The following is a 21,926-nucleotide window of genomic DNA, read 5'->3' on the forward strand; positions in this document are numbered from 1 at the left end:
TCTTACATACCTGTAGATTGCAAAAAAGGGTTAGTAATACCACTGTACAAAGGTAACAGAAAATCAAAGAACTCCCTCGAAAGTTACAGGCCTGTTACTTTACTGTCTGTTATCTACAAAACCTTTGAGAAAATTATTCATGAACGTTTGGTAACTTGGCTCAAAGATACTAATTCTAGTATACCCAGTTCACAACAACATGGTTACCAAAAAGGTTTAGGCTGCACAACAGCGAGTTTTGTGCTGTTGCAATCAGTACAATATAATGTAAACATGGGTTCACGGGTTTTTGCTGCTTTTCTTGATACAATAAAGGCATTTGATACCGTGTGGCACGAAGGACTGCTTTTTAAATTATTCACGTTGGGAATTACGGGTAAATCCCTTTTGATATTTTTTAACATGTATACAAATTTACAGATTAAAGTTCTTGTAAATGGGCAATTTTCAGATTGGTTCTCAATTGGCCAAGGAGTGAGACAAGGGGGTGTTTTGTCAACCTTGATGTACACAATATTTATAAATGACTTGCTGCTACAGTTAGAAAATAGTGGATTTGGAGCAAAGATTGGATCCTTAGCTGTGGGAAATCCAACCCTAGCTGATGATATTTCACTTTTGGCTATATATCCTAGCAATCTACAAAAGCTGTTAGATATAGCAAACGACTACAGTAATAAGTGGCGATTCGAGCTTAGAGTTACAAAGTCATACATTATCATTTTCGGACCCCAATACAAGAATTATATCAATATGAAATGGTATCTTGGCCCGTCATGTTTGCCGGTTACCGATTCGGCAACACACATGGGTCACCGGATTAACTCAAAGCTGACGTCGCATGACGCAATACTCGATGCATGCAAGAAAGGGAAATAATCTTTTCACGGTCTGTTTGGTATTGCATTAAACCGAATGGTTTAAATCCTTTGGTTGCTGCAAATGTAATTAAAAAGGTAATTTTCCCTTCAATGTTTTATGAAAGTGAATTATGGTGTAACATTTCAAAAAGTGACCTCGCTTTATTGGATAAAACTCTGAGGTATTTTGCCAAACATTTACAAGGTTTTCCAATACATACAAGATCAGACATTGCCCTGGGAATGCTAGGATGGACATCAGCGCAGTCCGAAATTGATAGAAGAAAATTGATGTTTTTACACAGATTGTGTTTGATGCCTAACAATGTACATACTAAACGTGTGTTTAACGTTGCGTTATTTCACTTCATTCTGAGCGGATGCATGTCAAGCTGCGGGTTAATTTCAAATTTATATTATACCTCAAAGAAGTTTGACTTGCTCGGGTATCTAACTGATTATTTACATCATTCTGAAATTCCAGATAAACATAATTGGAAAGAAATTGTAAGGTCAAAAATTGTTGGTCTTGAAAATAGCCTCTGGAGAGTTCGTATGTCTAATCAAGCAGATTTTGATAGATTCTTTTCGATACACGAATACTTACGACCTGCCTCAGTGTGGCAGTCGGCTAAAACCAGACAACACACTAAGGTATTTACATATGTAGCTAAACTATGGGCTGCTGTTCCACAAACATATATATATGTCGAACTTTCGAAATTCTTTCTGGGATTTCCTTACTGATAAATTTCCCCTGAGCCTGCACATTACGTTATTTAATGCAGAAGATGAGCTGCAACTACAATATCTTTTAGGTAAAAGGTTACCATCAGGAGTAATCGACAAAGAAAACTCCAAGCTATTCGTCCTGTATGCAGCATACTTTGTCATGCAGTGTGCAGCTATCTTCTGTAAATAAGGTACTGAAACTTGCAACTTATGAGTTGACGAACACTTTGTTGATTGATATTGTGTAAGAATTTGTATTCTAATATAGAATTTTTTTTTATTTTTTTTATTTTTTTTTTTTTTTTTAATTATTTTTTTTAAATATTTATTGATTGTATTCAGATGATTTATTCTTATATCATGTAATCTTCCATGGAAGGAAATAAAGATGATGATGATGATGATGTGAGTGACGTGACGTGACGTGACGTGATATGATATGATATAATATGCGATATTATATGATATACGATATAATATACGATATGACATGATAAGACATGACATGATATGATATGATATGATATGATATGATATGATATGACGTGATATGATATGACATATGATATGATATAATATGATATGGGTCATGTGACAATTCTTCAAATAATAAATTACGAAACATAGTCGATAGCCTCTTATTTATCAATCAGAAATTATATCAAAATAAATGTATTATGGCCCTTTCTAAAATGTTTCTGTTTTGTTGCATTAGCTTTCCTCTATTTACCTGGACATTATGTATGTTCGTTGCAGACACACTAAAAAACAAACACAAATTGGGTTTTTGTATCACAGAACCCAGCAGACTCTTGATTCAGCCTTAATAGAACCTGCATATTATACATATTCGGCTATTGATTCCCTGCCCAGTACAGTTATATTCTAAGTTTCTAGGACGAACTATATGCTAGTGATTAGCGAACTGATGTTTAAAATGGCCGCTAAAATTTTCAAGTAGATGACACTTTAGCTATACTTGAAAAAAACTGGTTTTGTCCTCATTTGTAGGAAAAAATAAATGCATATCCATATCCATTATCTTTCTTAAAAAAGAAGAAAACATACTGAGGCAAAATAGATAGTCTGTCCTTATGGTCTAAAGGCATACTATCACATTGTTGCAGGTCTATTCGTTACTGTAGCAGGTACAGAGAAAGTAATCAAAACTTACTTGCTATCTTAATGTAAATGTATGGTTTGAGTAGTCCAGCGTGCAAACACGCCTGAAATAACTACATGGGTGGGGGGGGGGGGGCGCCTAGGGTGAATTTTTAAGAACGTTTATACTTGTTGGATGACCCGCCTTGGCTATATAACATAGGTAAGGGCAAAATGTCAAAACCAAATACTAAAGAAAGGAATGTGCATCCCTGAATAAACTACAGTATGATAGTGGCCTGCAAAATGAAGCTATTTTAAATTACCGTCTCTTTATTCAGTTGAAGTTCCACTATCAAGCAGAAGATACTGTATGTTTATATATATTAATGTTTTTACAGTGATAGCCATTAAACATAATAAGAGACTATTCATTGCATATCATTGAAATAGCCGCACAGCCTGGAAGTCATTGAATTGTTCACGATTGACAAAGGCAGTCTCTGCTACGGCCATTCTGAACGGGTAATGCAAACTCCCAAATAGAATTTGAGTGAACAATCAAGCAATGCCTGAAACAATCAAAATAACCATTCACATGCAGACAGACGACAACAAATTATATTAATAATAGTAATGATGCTTTTTTGGTGATAAGACGACTTTACTGAGGTTAGCATCACTAAAGTTTATAACGTTCTGTTGTTGTTGTTGTTGTTTTGGGGGTTTAACGCCATTTTTCAGCACACGATAGGCTATGCATGGCGGCCAGTATTAATGGTGGAAGAAGAACCCAGGAAAACCCCGAGAAGAACCAACACCCACGAGAAGCTACAGGCAAGCTTTCTCACATACCCACATTAGCCGAATCCTAGACTCGAACCTACGCAGACAGAGGTGAGATGGCAGTGATCCGTAAAGGAGAGCGTTTTGGACCACTCGGCCACTCGGGGCCCTTATAACGTTTTGAGTATGTCGTGTATGATCTCACTAGTATGAATAATAGGCGTCATTTTCTTCAGGATACACAAGCAAAAATAAACTTGAAAATAAATACATAAATTCTGTTTTGCAGATAATAATCCAACCTTTACGAATCTAGATGCTGAGATTATAGTGACTCCACCCATTGCTATAGGAACCAGAATATATACAGTATCTGCCACAGATCCTGATATTTCGGACACAACCATTACACAGCTGACCTATGCCATGACTAGCACAAGCAGCTACTTCTCATTTGACATTACAACCAGTGAGTTACTGTTAATAGTATTACTGTTATTATTGTTATTATTATTATTATTATTATTATTATTATTATTATTATTACTATTATTATTATCTTCCGGAACCTTTTTACCGTGATGGTATTAGAATTATGAATTCTGTAAGATAGGGTCGATACCCGTGATTTTAGATCTCAAGGATTTTCTTTAGTACTCATTCTGTATAAATGAATGTCATCTTTTAGAGTAAGACTGATTTAGGGTTACTTCTATCTTCTCTGGTTTTGTCCTTTTTTATTGACAGTTACTTCTAGCTCTCAGATAGACTGCATTCGCTCTGAGTTTTACAGACCTTTCTTAGTTTTCATGCTCACCATTATACCATCTGCCTCAAGCTGCAGTCGAATTTCAGTGTTTTGGCTTCTTTCGGTTATACTGTTGTCAGGGCTGGATTAAGGCCTTTGTGGGCCCTGTGCACAGCCAACATAGGGGCCTATAGTTATCATGCCTTGTCTGTATATATATATATATATATATATATATATATATATATATATATATATATATATATATATATATATATATATATATATATATATGGTTACCGTACTAATAACAATACCGCTTGTGAAATCAGACGATAATATACGGGTACTCCTAGAGCCTCGGGGACCCTGGGGACGTTACCCACTTTGCCCTATGGATAATCCGGCCCTGACTGTTGTAATATCAAATTCTACCATATCTTTCTTTTTTCTATCCAGTCTTTATGCTATTATTGTGTTCCTTTATTACATAATTCCGATGATAAATTCTTATTTATTGGCTGACATAAATCGTGTGATATATATATATATATATATATATATATATATATATATATATATATATATATATATATATATATATATATTCAAATCGTTAAAATCAACATGTCATTAGGTTGTATATGTATTTCCCAAATAAATACAATTTGTTTAGATTAATTAGGTAATCAAAAGTACTTATGAAATTTATTTTTAAGTTATTTTATTTATTCAAAAACTGACTGAATGATTGCCACTTTAGAAAGCGATGATAACGTTTATATTTATTTTTATTCCAGAGGAAGTTAAAGCTAGTCAAACCTTAACAACTGCAGTAGGCTATCACTGTTTGACATTTGCTATCCAGGACATCTGCACAAATACAGCCAACGGCCGGCTCTGTATCTTCATACACAATGACGTACGTATCTATTTAATATACAATAATTTATAGTTAATATTTTCCTTTCCCACACTAGTATATAAGATAGACTCTATTCATCTTCCACCAGTATGCATGCTAGATTCTATTTTTATTTTCATCTTCCACGAGTATGTATGATATAGTGAATTTCACGAGACCTTTTATCCTTACTCTACGGCATTCGATGACACCACAAGATATTGTGATCTTTATGAATCTTGCTTTAGCAAAGTTTACAGGAATTGAACAAAGATTAAATTTTTAATGAATTCTTCGCTTTAAACTAAGATGTGATGCTACGTTATGTGATGTAACTGATTACTTCACTGTACAATAAGCTGTGATATTATCTTATGTAACGTAACGCCTGTGCAATCTAGTCTATAGAAGTACATACATACCATAGTCTCGTTCTACTAGATTCTATCGTGATTACCTGAGACTTTCACAATAATGGGGCCTGGTAAATGCGTCATTGCTCTTTGACAGGAAAAAAGCATTGTGGTAAACTTTAAAGAGGTAAAACGACATCAAGAACTATCACTGTCACGAATAATTTGGGAAACAATTTCTGCAATCGTTAAAACCAAAAAGATATTGAAAACTATATTACATGTAAGTAAGACATCACCTCATCTTTACAGATGATTTAATAGCTTTTGAAATAAAAAAATTTCCCAAACTCTTTGTTCTGGCATTACGAGAAAAACTGTTTAGTTAAGCGAGACTAGTATTAAGCTGACTCTCTACAGTTTGATATTTTGAATTGGGTTAGGTTTTTAAGGAAAAAATATTTTCCAGGATTTCCACATAGGTTTTCCTGGCTTTTTAAAAGGACCCTATATATCTTAGGTATTTAAAAACAATTAATTTCAATTAATTTGGCGCATAATTGACTGGTGTAATTTGGGCTATAGAGTCTACAGCTTGGCCTTACTTCAAATGTGCACCTACAAAAAAAAACTGCTAGCTCCGTTTAGTTATTTCACTACCTGGATTTTAAAAGTAAATTCTAGAAAAAAACTAGCCCATATTTAAAAAAAAATACATTTTATGTGTTTTGCAATTCATTCCTTGTTCTTTCAGTAGCTGGTATTTATACTCTGGTAAAATTCGATTCCTTTATTTTAATAACTGCTAAAGATAGTGTATATTTGACTAATTCAGTCTAATTTTTCGAGTACATAGGGAACGACATTTTGGTGAGCTGTCTGCTTAAATCATGTACAATTTCCACAAGAACAATATGCAAAGAAATTTCAGTTACAGTATATGAAAATAGCATTGAGGTATGCCAACATTCTCTCCATTGTGCATGTTGCAAATTTAAGTAACTTCACCTTACACATGTTTTTCTCTCAAAAGTACGAAAAATCTGTAGAGCTAATGTTGCATAAATTATAAGAATGGGTATCAGGTGTGGGCCTTGTGACTTGAAAATCTCTATCTACGTTGTTGGAGGTATGGAATATACAACATGGATTTCAAACGTGGACAGAGAGTGTCAGATATGTACAAGAGAGAGAGAGAGAGAGAGAGAGAGAGAGAGAGAGAGAGAGAGAGATTTTAGATTTGTAACTTAGCTTTAACAAGTTTCCAATCCTATCGCTACGATCGGTGCAATGCGGCAAGTTATAGTGATGTAAACACTGGGGCATCATGTCACGGACATGTAGCATCATCTTCCACCCAGTCTTCCACCCAGTCACATTATCCTGACACAGGGCCGACCAGCCCTAACACTGACCTCTTAATTCTGAGCGCCAAGCAACTCAGCTGCTATTACCATTTTTGGTATGGCTTGGCCTTGGTTTGAACCCAGGACCTACCGCATCCAAGGCGGACGCTTTTACCGCATTAGCAACTGGAGCGGACTATAGACTTAAACTTAAATTGAGATGTTTATTTAGCAAATATTTTTATATTGATACAGCCACCATCCGTATCATGTAGCCCAAATACGGCCTTGGTTCCTGAATCGACGACCCAACAAACAAGCATCATCACTGTGACGACATCTGACGCAAATGGTGATGCTGTCACTTGTTCTCTTGCTCGTACAAATCCGTCCGGAAGTCCGTTTAGTCTGCAGAAGGATCCATCAACAGGAGGTGAGTTGAAAAGTCTGTCTTTAGTGGCTAATAGAGGAACCTAGCCTAAACTAATTCAATAATTTTAAATGATAATACATGTTACAGAAAGTTTGTCGTATGTGATTATGCGACATCAGCTGTGCTCAGTTATAACAGTTGCAAGTGCTCATTAGATACAGATTTCATTCTTTCAATACAAAATTCCATTTGTGTGTGCTCCGCGATTTATCACTCTAGCATTTCATTATGTAAAATTAAATTGAGGTCTACTTTAAGCACCGGTTTGCAGTGCGAATACTTTAGTTTAAGTAATAAACTAGAGCAGAGTCAAATGGTTACCATTGTAAATCCACACGTATATTTTACGATACATATCGCAGGGTCCCTGATCACCTCTCCCTACTAACTCCACATCTAAACCGTTGCTCGATGGTTCCAAATACATTTTTTAACAATCATTATGTGTTTGCCTGTTACAACTGCTTGTTTAATGCGAGGTGAAAACATTTTCAAAATGCCTCTGCAGTTGCAAGTCGTACCTATTTGACAAGGGCAACCTTCCAGAGTCAACAAGAAGTCACCTAAACATGTCTCCACCACAGATGGTTACTACATAACATAAGCAACACAAGTATAAAACTTGGTGAATTTCCGCTTGACGGTTTAGGATATATGTGTGTGCGCGTGTGTGTGTGTGTGTGTGTGTGTGTGATTTAGGTTTATAGCGTAGCTTTAACAATTTTTCTATCGGTACGATGTCTGTAGTATGGCAGTTTAAAGTGATGTCTAGCACCGGGCCATCATGTCGCAGACATGTAGCATGATGTCCCACCTAGTCACATTATCCTGACACTTGGCCAACGAGGTCGACCAGTTAGTAACATTTTTATATGAATATATGAATCTCATTTGAATTCATCACTAAGGGAGCCGCAAATAATTCACCCTCAAAGATCATTATATTTTAAGTAATATTTTGTAAGTAATGAAACATTTCGGTTCTTTCAGTGTACATGATTTATACAAAGGCCAATCCAAACTTCAGAATGGCTACACGTGACACGTACACTGTCTACATCAGGTGCACAGATGGAAAAAATTCCAGCAGTGTTGAATGTGGAGTGAGGATATCGCCCAGTCAACCTCCCGTGTTTACCAATATACCAAGTAGGTAATTTAGCAATTTAAGTATTTGCTTACTCTTATTTATAACACAACTTAAATTCGTGCATATTTTGGCCGATTACATCAGGCAGTTTGCAACATTAGCTGGCAATACCGTGTTTACGCCCTGACGACTCTGAAACACAACAGTAGTTGTACAGGAATTAACATTAGACATTAGGTTTATATCAATAAGCTATTTAGGTAGTATACTGTAAAATCCTTTGACACAGTTGTACATAGGTTTGATATCGGGTTTGTATTATGGGGTCAAATTATTTAAGGTCAAAAGTTGTAAGGGGTGAAAGCTTTATAGGTTCGAAGTTTCACTGTCTGACTTCTGTTTTTAATTTTCTTAGTGGCATCGGTTCCACCTCTTCCTTGTGTTCTATTGGTTTTGCGTCTTTGAATTTCTTGAATTGTTCTGTTTCTTTTTCGATGGAACGCTTCTTCTCCTTCTCTTCATCCTGCTTGTTGTATTTTTTCCTTTGGAAACTCCGAGGGTCAATGTCTTTTTTCATGACAATGACAAATGTATCTTTACCTTGGTCTCTCATTTATTTTCTTTGATTTTATGGATACTCATTTCCGAAAGTTAATTTTCCTGACAAGAAACCACACGAAGCCAAGAGACGACGACAACTTGGAAGTCACCACCTACGCTAAGTGTAGCGTAAGCAGACGAGCATGCCAGTGATTCTGAATGATCAATGTATACTAAGCCGGTGCCATCCTCGTAGGTCAAACGTATACAGAGAAGAACGATGCCACCGGGAAACGTGACTAAGGATTCCGCAGTCGTCACTAACAAATTCATTGTGAAGAGAGATATCGTGGGTGTTGAGCTTTAAGCCGTTGCATGCCTGAAGGAAATCACCGAATTCATTGCTATACATACAAAGGAACATTCGTCAGTTCTCCTATTTCAATTTGGCAACAACTTTTAAATTTGGTTTTAGCAGCAAGATGCATTTTTTAAATTTCGTCGTAATCATCAGCATAAGCATAAGCAGGATGAATTAAATGTCTCTAAGAATGGCCTGACAGTTTTGTCGTTGCTGATGCTTCTAAATAAGTCACCCATTGTTCAATAATAATCTTATTTAGATGTCAGTATGCTATTACTTGGAACTGCGATAAGGCTTGACTTCGACGACGAGCAATATTTATGTATCTTGGACAAAGGTACCGTACCTTTTAAAACATTCAAACAAAATTCTCATACGATATTGACAATTTCTTTGGGTGCTTTTAGAGTGCTTGTTTTTCGCATTGGAGGACTGGATTTCGTCAGTACTGACAAAAACACCTCAAACTTAGTAAATCACGGATAAAGTCTATAACATAGAGAAGGGTTGTATCCTGCGACTATGAGAAGGGTGGTGTGCACTTCTTGATTATATATTTTGTCCCAAAGGATGCAAAAAGCACTAAAGTAAATCTTATCGTACAGTTCTTTTTATACAGGAATTCAGCTCCACTGCTTGTGGCTCACTTCGTATGGACTGAACTATAGGCACCACTCGATGAGATCTCCAGTTCTTGTTTAAATAAATCCAGTAACAATTGTAACACATGTTTTCTGTATTGTGGTTTCATCTTTCTCTATTGTGCTCTCGTCGATCAAACCTTCGTTTTACCGAAGCTTCTACATCCACCACGCCATAACTTTCGGTAATCAGTCTAACTTATGGATCGGTTTTGAAACGTTGGTCGTACACGTGTTCCCACATTTTTCTATTACATGTTATCCTACACTTTCTAAACTTGGGCGCACAGACATAATGCTACCTCCAAGATGGTGAATACATTTACACAACATAGTCAATCAACAGTCATACGTTAGCGACGAAGCAAAAGAACGACCCTCCAAGTGGAAATCAAAATATCGTATGCTGCCCGTCGAACACTGACTGAAAATGTTAAGGCTACTGACCTATTGTCGAATGGCAAAGCACCTGGAGACGATGCCATACCAGCCTCCGGTCTGGAGGCTCATACATGGCACAGAAACTAACTGAACTCTTCCAGTCAATGTACATTCAGGGAACTATACCCAAAGAATCAAAAGATCTCTTTGCGGTCAATTGCTCACAAAATCCTTGCCAGAATTCTGCTGAATTGTCTTGTGGATCATACCGATCAAGGGCTACTGCCAGAGAATCATTATGATTTCATGAAAGGAAGGGGTACTACAGACATGACATCTTCACCTCGTCAACTCTAAAATAAATGCCAGGAACAGAACTCCAGACTGAAAACGACATTCACCGACCTGAAAATCTTTGATACCGTCAGCCTCTCAGGCAGTTAGAAGATCATATTAAAATTTGGATTCCCAGGGAAATTCAACGTGATGGTTTGAGAATTCCATTGTGGCGTGTGAGCTTAAGACATCTGAACCATTTCAAGTCAAACCGTTGGTCAGACAAAAGCTGTGTTCTCTTCCAGGCTCACCGGTGCCTTCCGTGGCTGTACCAATGGCTATCGACATCAATTTCTGGGATGACGGCAATCTATTGAATCTGAAGAAATTGCAGACGAAATTACAGGAAGTGACTGTTCGTCATTCCCAATGTGCGGACGATTGTTCTCTTAATGCCACAATTTATGGACCACTTCTCTTCAGTTTGTGAAAATTTCGATCTCACAGTCAGTATCATGAAGAAACATGTGATGCGACAACCGTCACAGTAAAAAAGTCAAATTCTCTTGGTTGAAGGAAGTTTCACCCATTTCGGCAGCACATTGTCAAGTGCAGTTCTCAATGATGATACAATCAACGCCAGAATTAATAAAGTAAGTGTGGCGTTTGGTAGACTACGTGCAAATGTGTGAGAGCGCAGAGGCATCAGTGCACGAACAAGACGAAAAGTTTCAAATCCATTGCATTGCCGACCCTGTAGTATGCTAGCGAGACCTGAATGCTTTACAGACACTATGCTAGGAAGACGTACCATTTTCACGTGGGCTTCCTGAAAGATACTGATGAGGAAAATATGACAAGACAGAGTCACACACTCTATGGTTCTCATATAGGTAGTCATACACACTCTGTTCATGAAAGCACAAATGAGATGGACATGCCATGTCACCAGGGTTCCAGAAGAGTAACAACTAAAGAATATCCTCTTCGACAAGCTGAAGGGAGGAAAGCGTTCTAAGTGCGATCGGAAAAAGCGCTTCCAAGATTCCCTCAAATCATTATAGAACATTTCAGCATTGACCCAGATTCTTGGGGAGATCTCACACAGAATCGATCCACCATGCGGAGTCTCGTATATACTGTAGTCACAGACCTTGAATGGATGAAAACTGCAGATACCGTTTAGAAACGCAAACAGCGTAAATCTCAGGACTACAGCAAGTCCTCCATTGATCAAGCAAACACAAGCTGCATCGTGTCAAGTTTTCCACAAAACGTTCAAGACATAAATTGGTCTGATCAACCACATATATACTCACAGAAACCAAACCACACAGTGATGTCATGGTCGTCTTTGAACTCAAAAGACGAGCAACAACAAACTTAAAAGTATACGTTTGCCAGATAAGCAACAATAGTTACAAGAACAATCTATGTATAGGTTACACAAACCCATTCGAAGAATATTTTCCAGACATCAAAACCTAAGTAGCAGTAGCAGCCATTGATCAACAATGGCATGCCAGTTTAGCCGACGTTTCGTTTGGCAGTGAACAATCGTGGTTACAACTAATTTTTTTTTATATCTTTATGTGTTTTCAAAATCAGCTTGGTTTGACTTCCCAAGCAAGCATATAGATGATGCGAGGTTTAAAACAGGTTTCGAAAACAAAATGGTCGACATTCACTATGAAGGCAGACAAGCAAAAGCACCGAAATTTGGAAGAAAGCTTATGAAATAAGAATCGATAAAAGGACAAATTCATCTTATCAGTACTGAAAATGCTGAAGCAAAAGCTTGTGTCATGGATTGTTTTTCGAAGAACTTTGAAAGAATATATTAGAAAATATTTTACCCATCAACATACTCTCCAGGAAATCGATGTATTACCATATTTCATCAAAGTTTACGATTATTCAGAGCATTGGAGCAGAAATTCCAAATTTTGAGTTTGCAATAGGGAAACAAACAAAGTGTGGATTATTTTACTTAGTAGCACTGATTATCCTCTTTCCAGTCTATCCTTGAAACGTGCTATTGACTGTAACAACAACACCGGTAACTTTGTTGCAAACGCCGGTCACCACAAGAACTCTTCCAGTCACAACAACAGCAACCCTGTTTTTGAACATTTGCAAAATCATTCTCCTTTGAGCACGAGTGACTCCCCAGAAACCAGCACCATTGAACTATGAAGCTTAACGTGCAGCAGTTCTATGGAAGTGTTTCCAAACAAAAATACACGTTATATTGGTTCACAACCAAATCACATCAAGCCATACAACTGGATCACGAAGCTCACTGAGAAGTAACTTTGGTGAAAATCATTCGTCCTACGCAAGCCTTGAATATCAACGAAGGTCTAAACGCTACTATCATCAATATCCTGAATAAACAAGTTCAAGATCAGTTGGACAAAAATGATCCTACATATTCCGAATGCAAACAAAACCGACATACTCCATACCATGACATTTCCTGTACTGTAATACTTAATAACTCGTCGAAACGACTGCGGGTATTTTCAACGACCAGTTTGATTAATCCTTGGAAAAAAGCTTACAAACGTGTGCTGATCGAGCATCATAAAATTGCTCGTAGTCTTTATATGCATTTTTCTGTATTCATAATAATGAATATTACATTTTGTCCCAGATTGTTTTCTGTTCTGGGAGATACACTTCTATAATTCCTTTAAAAGACATACTCAACAACGATTAATTCTACAAGTAATTTCGTTCCCCCCATAAAATTTACTAAAATCGTTATAATATACCTCTAAATGAAACCAGACATACACCTGACGTTAAATAATTAGCTGTTTTATCCATATTTTAGAACTGGTAACCATGAGCACGTCAAACGTCAGCCCGGACACTGTTTACGACGTGAGCGTGACGGATCCCGATAGCACCACATTGAACTATTCGATGACGTGTGTACCAGTCAACTGTCCATTTACAATATTCAATAGTAAGTACATGTGTTACGCAAATTGTATACACAGCTTTACATACTTTGTTTCCAGATAGTGGTTGCTGGTGTCCTCAATGGGGAAAAAACGAAACAAGTGGGCCAGAATTATTATTTTTATATTATTCCGAAATTCCAAATCAAATGATGTTTTTAGCCAAAAATAAATAAATTTGCATAGTAAGTGATTAAAATAAATAACAATCTTATCTTGAGTCGCAGATATAGTAGCTTAGGCTTAGGTCTGGATCAATTAAAATTTCTGACGGCAAAATCAGACACAGATTAAATTTTAAACAAATCTCTCCCCATTTATTATTCGTTTTCTTCCAGCCGGACATATTCAGTTGAACAAAGATCTCAGTGACCATACCGTTGGAGGATATGATGTGTATGTTACGGTAACAGATGGTTACAACACCGTTAGCAGTACACTTTCCGTTACAATATCTGGTAAGTCACGGCGAAATTACAATTATCCTATCAAAAAATGTTAATCATTAGGTCGGGTGTATTAGTGGATACTGACCATCACACATAAGGAGGAATGCGTAACAAACTGTTTTATCTCCATTTTTCTTGATGATTATTATATGCTTGGCAAAGAGGTTTAGATGACCGGTAAGTATTCCGTAACTGATATATTCAAATCCACATTGCTATAAACTTATATTTCAGTATGCCAAATTGCCGCGAATAAATTCATTAATGAAAACTACTGTTGTCACGTGGGTCAGATTTAATCTGTAATAATAGACAGTGCTCACTGCATGGAAAAAAAGGTAATTTAACGATAATTACACAAATATAATCGCATTTTAGATCAACAGGAAGAAAAGACAATGCATAGAAATTTGTCCAGAAACGGAGATCGCTTTGGTTTAACAACACACTGTCTGTACTTGCTTATAATACGAGTCAAACTGCAAGCAACGAGTATGTTGATCTACCATAGCATAATGCGCCTGCAGACCAGTATATATATTGTTTGTTCTACTAACTACTTCTTACAAGCTGTACAGACAAAGATCTGCTGGCGCATTATGCGATGGCAGATCTGTGTCTGTACATTTCCAAGTTGGATTCGTCTTAGAAGCGACTATAGACGATATGAATGAGTAAATGTATCTGAGATTTTATGTTGGGTTTTATTCGTATTTTATCATTCTCGTTGCTCGTCACCATATCTACCAACCACTCTATTTTAATTTCAGGTATCAACGTCGCCCCCAAGTTTACTAATTTGCCTCTGGCTAATATATTGGTAGTACCCGAAAACACGGCACCCGGTTCTTCAGTTTACCCAGTCAGCGCAACGGATATCAACAACGATAAGTTGACCTACAGCATGACGTCATCCCCTGGGACAGGAGCTACCTATTTCACCATTGACAGCATGAGTAAGTGGCGTTGTTTTAACTATAAGTTACATTCAAGCAATGTGAATAATCGGATCGATGCAATAAGTAGGATGTTTAGGATGTGTACGTTGGGTATATTCCAAATATGCGAAAAGCTTACTTGAATTCCATGAGAAAACCTTTACTATAAATGTTGGGAATTATTTGCAGTTACATAGGTATTTCAGTGTATCCAGCAACGCTCATGCTTTCGAATAATATACGCGTTTGCAATTCCGCACTTCGCAACACCTGAACACTGATATTGGGCATAAGAAAACAAAACCAGGCTTTATTCTAGGAAGTGCTTTTCCGAAATAGGATCTAATTTTTCAAACAACCGAGCCAAAAATTCGACTTGTGCGAAAATTGTCCACAACAATTTCAATCCATACCTTTGTTTTTTCATGAAATTCTTTCTATGGAGCCAACATTCCGACAAAAGGGGATAGGAAGGAGAGAAGGGGGAGGGGGTACTGGCAGGGCCGGCGCCAGACTATCTGGCGCCCTAGGCAAGGTAAGATTCTGGCACCCCCCCCCCCGAAAATATCAATTTCGAAATTTATAAACAATACATTTTTATATATAAAAATTCAACATTTGAGCACATACCAAGGGTAATTTAAAAAAAAATACCCCTCTGTGCTCAAATGTCTGCTACTTAATACTATTTTTTTTGTACAAAATTAAGACAAGAATAAACACACATAAAGATAGACATTAGTGATGAACTAACAGCATAAAGGACAGTTGAAAATTTCTTTTCTTGTTTATACCATTAAAATTAGGAGTTGACCCCCTCAATTTGGTTTCCGCGGCAAACTGAAGGTTTCGTATACGCGTGATTGCACGGAAAAACTCGTTATTCTATAAAAACACGCGAACGTAATTACGTCCTGAAAGTTTCGTATACGAGCGATTTTCACTCACTCATTTTGCTTGTTCCGGTCAGTCTGGTGTTTCGGTCAGACTGAATCTACCCGATTATTTGTCCCTGTATGAAATAAACCAGGATAAAAACGACCCTTGTTGATTTGGAGAAATGCGCCTCCTGAAATCAGCGCCCTAGGCGGCTGCCTAGTTTGCCTATATGGTAGCGCCGGCCCTGGGTACTGGCTTCCATCGTGTTTTACTATATTCCTGGTCGTTAACAAAAGTTTCTTTGCTACCAATCCATCAGTTTGACATAATCAAGTCGTAGCAGTCTGGACTGACTGAGCTTAACGTTTATTTACAGCAAACTCGTGTCGGACTTGTCATTATGTAAGCTATCAAAGTTTATGCTACCATGCACTAAGCAAAACAGAATCTGTGAAATGGCTTTAGGCGTTCGAGATAAAAATTATATTAATTATTAATAAAGAAATTAAATTATTGATCCAATTGTTTATTCCCCTTTCTCCCTCACCGTCATCTAGTCTCCTCTGAGACGGCTTATATACCTCAACATTTGGCTTCCGGTTCGCACAGTTTGCTCTTGTTCCTGTCACAGTTTGGTTTATTCAAACACAATTTTTTTTACATCATTAAATTCCTCAGCTCATTGAATCTTTCCTTCGTTTTGATATTACTTTGTAACAACTCTTCTTTTTTCCAGGTGGTTTAATCAGCACATTAATAACTAGCGTCTTGAATTTCGAAGCAATGACGGATAAGTTATTTACCATTACTGTCCGTGTTACCGATGGAAAACTTACAACTCCCAGCACGTTAGTCATACAAGTGCTGGATGTGAATGAGGGATTATCCTTCGCTCAGAATGAGTACCGAATCGTGGCAAATGAAAGTGTGGTGAGTATTTGATAGGCGAAAATAAAAACTCCTTTTCCGAAATAGTAAATCTTGTTGTGGAGACTTTCTGAAGAATTTTGGGCATATATAAAAACTGATAATACTAAACAGGTATTAATGCCCAATTCTCTTAGTGGATTGCGAATATAACTGAGGTACTAATTATGTTTAATAATACATGGAAAATATTAGTGAATGGTAACAATGTCTTTTTCTAATCGTAGAAAAATATTGGCATATTTGCGTGATGTTAGTATTCACAAATTTTGACTTTCGCTTTCATTTTTAAAAATAAGTTGAAAATTGAAGGGGAAGAAATTATTGTGGCAAAATTGCTCAAGCAATCTTTTAAACAGTCTCGATCAGTCATCTGTACTCTCGTTTGTCAAACAACCACTGATATACACCATAATGTCTTCAACGAAATTAAATTGTTATCAAAGGGTTATCATCTTGATGGGATTTTGGGATATATTCTACCTTTCTGATGGTAATGATTTGCATCCGGTTAGCGGAACAAGATATACATTCATTCGAAATGACATTAGCTTTTTGAACATATCATGATGAGTCAAAGAACTGGATATATACCTGACTAAGCATGCGCTCTTACACAATAATCTCTTTTCGAAACCTGGTAAAAATGAAATTAAGTACAGTCGAATTCGCTTTCTATCGCAATAAATATCAGTATATTGATGGTGATAATGTCAGTTATAGTACGAATTATACACCATATCCACATGTAGTGGTTTTTAAACAGTAACTGTGAACATGCCAGCACATATGGTACATTTTTGTACCGTATTTCGGTGCAGCAGGAGAGACGTGGAATTTCAAAATCAAAATCTTGTTGAGTCATTCTTAACAAAGATCATCTATATGTCAATTATAACATGAAAGAAAGGAAGTCTTTAAGATGAATTGATTTCGTTGATGCGAAGCAGCAACAACCATGTATTATGCAATTTTACTTGGTGCCTCTATAGTACTAACATTATAATTGTTATGATAATTGATGGATTCTGAGAATTTAGCTTACTTTGATAAACGCTATACCCAACAAGTGCGCGGTTGATTACCTGGATATGTAAATTTCATGTGAAACAAAGACTGAACTGTTACACTTGATTTATATGGGAGCATCATTATCAGGTGTTATGTATATTTAATTTGTTTTGTTTGTTGTATTTTTCCATGGTTATATATTCTGTATTATGTAATTGAATTTTGTTCAAAATCACCTTAATGGTATACATAACCAGTGACATTTATTTCGAAAATGTTTGTTTTAATTAAAAACTAATATTTCTTTAAGATGATAGATTAAATATTCATATCAGTATTAATGGAGGTAAACATGCTTATTTGAATGAAAGTCTAGGATATCCGTTTTTTACTATGAAATTCAAACTCATGTTGACACATTTGAATGATTTAGGAAGGAAACTGACCTCCATCCTGACTCTGTTATTGTGTCTTAGGTTTTTAAATAATGTTGTCTTTCTATTGCCGTATCATCCAAAGAAGAATCATTCATATTGTTGTGTTCATTTCTAAAGTTGGTTGGATTTATTTTTTCATTTAAATTACTATTCACTGGCATTACAAGAATAGTATTGGTCTAAACCATTAAATGTGGAATTATAGTTAATTCAGACCAATACATTTTGTATCGTGTTATTGTGATAAATCAAAAGACTGTTGACAATTCACCACATTCCAGGCCATGGTACATTAACACGATCGAGACTATAGGCACATCAACACATTCAATATTAAACTCTATTCGGGTCACGACTTAAATTCAGTTTGAACTTCATACATTTGGACTTGTTATATAATTTAGGACTGTTTGGGATTACACTCACAATATTGTAAGCTCTTTTTACATTTTCACTTTTTGTTCTAGGGAAATACATTATTTGCTGAACTGTGCACAAACGTATTGGTTTATGCTCTTTTGTGTTACTTACTTTAAGGTCATAGAGTCATAACATAAGCTGGTAGCTAAAGCTAAGTACTACGAAAATTTTGTACAACGATATACCGCGGTATTTCTAGATGTACCATACGATAAGTACCATGGTATATCGCAGTTAAATTAGGGACTAACACTTAAATGTTCTGCAGCAGGGGCCCGAGACTTTGTGTATTTAATTTCCATCTGTCAATAGCTGGAAAAATATCTTGCTCCGATTTATAACAAAATAACACCCTATTCTATCCATGAGATTATTTGGAAAATATTTTAATTATATTGAGATAAAGAGAGGAAAATATTTCAACTGAAAAGAAAATCACTGCTTCCTTCCCACTATCCGAATATTAAGCGGCCAGTTCATTATAGTATATGAATTCGCTATGTATGTGTTAATTGTTATTGTATAAATTCCAATCCAAAACACTGTGACTCATGTAGGATGATTAAGCTTACACTATGGCTAATACTGTGAAAGACACGATCGTGCTGACTTTCGGGAGACTGTTAGTAAAAATAGGAAGTGTCCTTCTAGTAGTCTACAATTTTCTAGCTACATTATTGTTAAAGTCTTATGTTACGTGTTTAGGTTCGAATAAACTGTAAAACATGAAAGAACGAAAACAACAAGCTTTGAAAAATACAATAATATATCTCCCTGGAAAAATTCTGTAAAAGTGAAAATATACGAACTTACGGCTTTATAGAATCGAATCCAAAAATAAACCAAGAATAATCCACGAATAATATTTTAGAAGTCCTAATAACAAAATGATATACTGATTTCAAGTTTGAATCCCGACGAATGACGTATGCTGTAACCTGTAGTGTTGAAGTCTACAGTTCCTTGTAGAAACAAGATTTATCACACAGGTTTTGGAAAGCCGAATAAATTTTTATAAAAGCTGTCCTTATTCAACAAGTTCACATGAGCACACGTATTTCCCAGGAAAAGAACCAAATTAATCCTTTTTAATCCAGTGTAAGAAAAAGCCCAGCTTCTAATGAGAATAGCTCTCCAAAATAAAGGTTGTATCGTCTTCCAAAACGAAAAATGAGGGTCGCGTGATCATGTTCTATATCATCATGGAAATTAGGTACTTGTTATGGATCACCTACACCAGTGTGGCCCTGACGAAAACCAGTCATTTTACTCTAAGAAATTGAAAAATTGTGTACATCTTAAACACGTAGTCCCATCATGACCTCGACAACAATCAATCATTTTAAAATAAAAATAGAACTTATTTACGTGGTTGCTACTAATTTTGAATCAAGGTCAGGATCTAGATCAACACCTGTTTGTTTACAAAATGAACAGACTAGGTCAAATTATTTTCTGGAAAAAGGATCATCTCTAGAGAATAAATTTACATTACAATAACATGTATTTTTTGTTACAACTGACAAACAATTAAATTGAAATAAATATATATTAAATATTATTAAATCAAATATACATAACACTAGTAGGCAAGGATACTCTGAGTGGGATGAGAACATATAGGTAAGATATTCATCAGAGACGGCGAGTAATATAAAACACCCTCAACAAAAGGCGAAAATATTTAGTGGATTTGTGAAATTTCGTAAGTTCAGACAGAAAACAAGTGCGCCCCTGAAAATTGTAGGATGATTCTCAGTCTTACAAAGAAGTACATATACTAACACATTTACATAAACTAGTAAATTACTTCAACATGTCATGTGTTTTAGTGTTATTTCTTTTTAACCCGAATTTGTTCTGAAAGTCGGATTGAGCTCGAAGCTGTTTTACAATATTCTATTTGGCCACCGCATTGTAATATTTACCATTAATTTGTTACCGAGAGAACAGTTTGTCTAAAAGGTAATAGTTTTGACTATTTTGTTATGATGCATGAAAACATGCTATTAATATCATTATAAGTCGCATCAAGATTCCTCGGGAATTTCTCACGGAAACTACCGACGTATAGGTACAGTGAAAAGTACCGTGGTAGGACCATACGGAATCAAATACCGCGGTAAACTTGTATAAAGGTAACGCCACGCACCTCTACATGCCACTATTAATCACCTACTTGGAAAATACCGGCAGAATGATGTATAACTTATGATTAAATTTTAGAGAAATCCTAGTAAGGCATTACATCAGATTTCCAGTCGATCTTTGGCGCAGAAAAAAGTACTTATACGTCCTTGAAAAGTGAATTGTTTTGATTTACTTAATTGCAACGAAGTAGTTCTCTATATGGTGGTCGGATAACAATTCGATCTAGCGAGACAAATGCTGACATTTTTAAAATTAAGAAACTGTTTGAATATGTGATGATGATTCGCTTTGCCAACGACAGTAACATTATTTAAAATTTACTTACGTTAATAGCTGTCATCTTTTTCAGAATCCTTCCACATGATACCTGAGTTAGATATTTAATTATCGAGCTTTAGACTGGTAGTAGCTGTTATTTCTGCTTCAACCAAAAACTGACATGTTTAACTGAAGCATGTTTTAACAATACAAAACTTATGGAATTCAGATTCATTTAGAAAGAAATAAAAAAATTCACTTCATTTCATAAAAAGGAATCGTATTAAAGTTCTGTAAAATAATCCTACGGGTTTTTAAAATATTAGATTTTCTCGCGCCTTTTTCCGCATGCAAATTTCGTTGAAGCATTTCAACTATCGGTCCACATGTCTACTGAGCGATGGGTTGACGACAATATTCAATGTCTGAGATTTTAAGAAAATGCAAAACAAAGCAATACAAAGAATTAGGAAAGTATTACAAATACTTGCTTTTGTTTAAACGTCAAGTGATATAATAACACTGAAGCTCGCAAAACGAAATGCACACTTGCTCAATTATTATGATTGTTAATGCCAGTGTTACCAAACAATATGCCTGTAGTCTATTGCAGACATCATCATCGATTATATCCGCGTCCGTTTCTCATTCGGCTTTCAAGTCATTGTCTCGAAACAAAGCTAAAAATACCGAATTCGTTTCGTGAACTAATGATTTAAACAAACTGACCATGACATACAGCGCAATGTCTTTCATTCAGTGCATGCTGAAAAAGATAGTTCTATGTATATTTAATCCAGTATGTTCATCCTGAGTTCTAGAAGATTACATTTTTAACACGGCATACACATCAACGGGAGACAAATACATTATGGCCGAATATATCCGAATAGTAAAGCAGATACTCCTTAAAAAAACAAATCGACTCTTCG

At 36.0% G+C, this 21,926-nt stretch overlaps 1 protein-coding gene across 2 annotated transcripts in view; it reads left to right on the plus strand.

Moving 5' to 3' along the window:
• The window catches only part of LOC149808602 (protocadherin-like protein), a 52,864-nt gene that overhangs the window by 9,787 nt on the left and 21,151 nt on the right, over window positions 1-21,926 (plus strand). For both annotated transcript variants that reach the window (XM_089979810.1, XM_089979801.1), the window contains exons 6-13: window positions 3,769-3,948; window positions 5,028-5,149; window positions 7,086-7,263; window positions 8,254-8,412; window positions 13,395-13,529; window positions 13,863-13,982; window positions 14,744-14,929; window positions 16,527-16,720. In XM_089979810.1, the coding sequence (XP_089835936.1) occupies window positions 3,769-3,948; window positions 5,028-5,149; window positions 7,086-7,263; window positions 8,254-8,412; window positions 13,395-13,529; window positions 13,863-13,982; window positions 14,744-14,929; window positions 16,527-16,720 (1,274 nt within the window). The remainder of the gene's footprint in view (window positions 1-3,768; window positions 3,949-5,027; window positions 5,150-7,085; window positions 7,264-8,253; window positions 8,413-13,394; window positions 13,530-13,862; window positions 13,983-14,743; window positions 14,930-16,526; window positions 16,721-21,926) is intronic.

Source organism: Sinohyriopsis cumingii, chromosome 1, assembly GCF_028554795.1.
Source record: "Sinohyriopsis cumingii isolate HCF-2022 chromosome 1, ASM2855479v2, whole genome shotgun sequence".
Lineage (NCBI taxonomy): Eukaryota > Metazoa > Mollusca > Bivalvia > Unionida > Unionidae > Sinohyriopsis > Sinohyriopsis cumingii.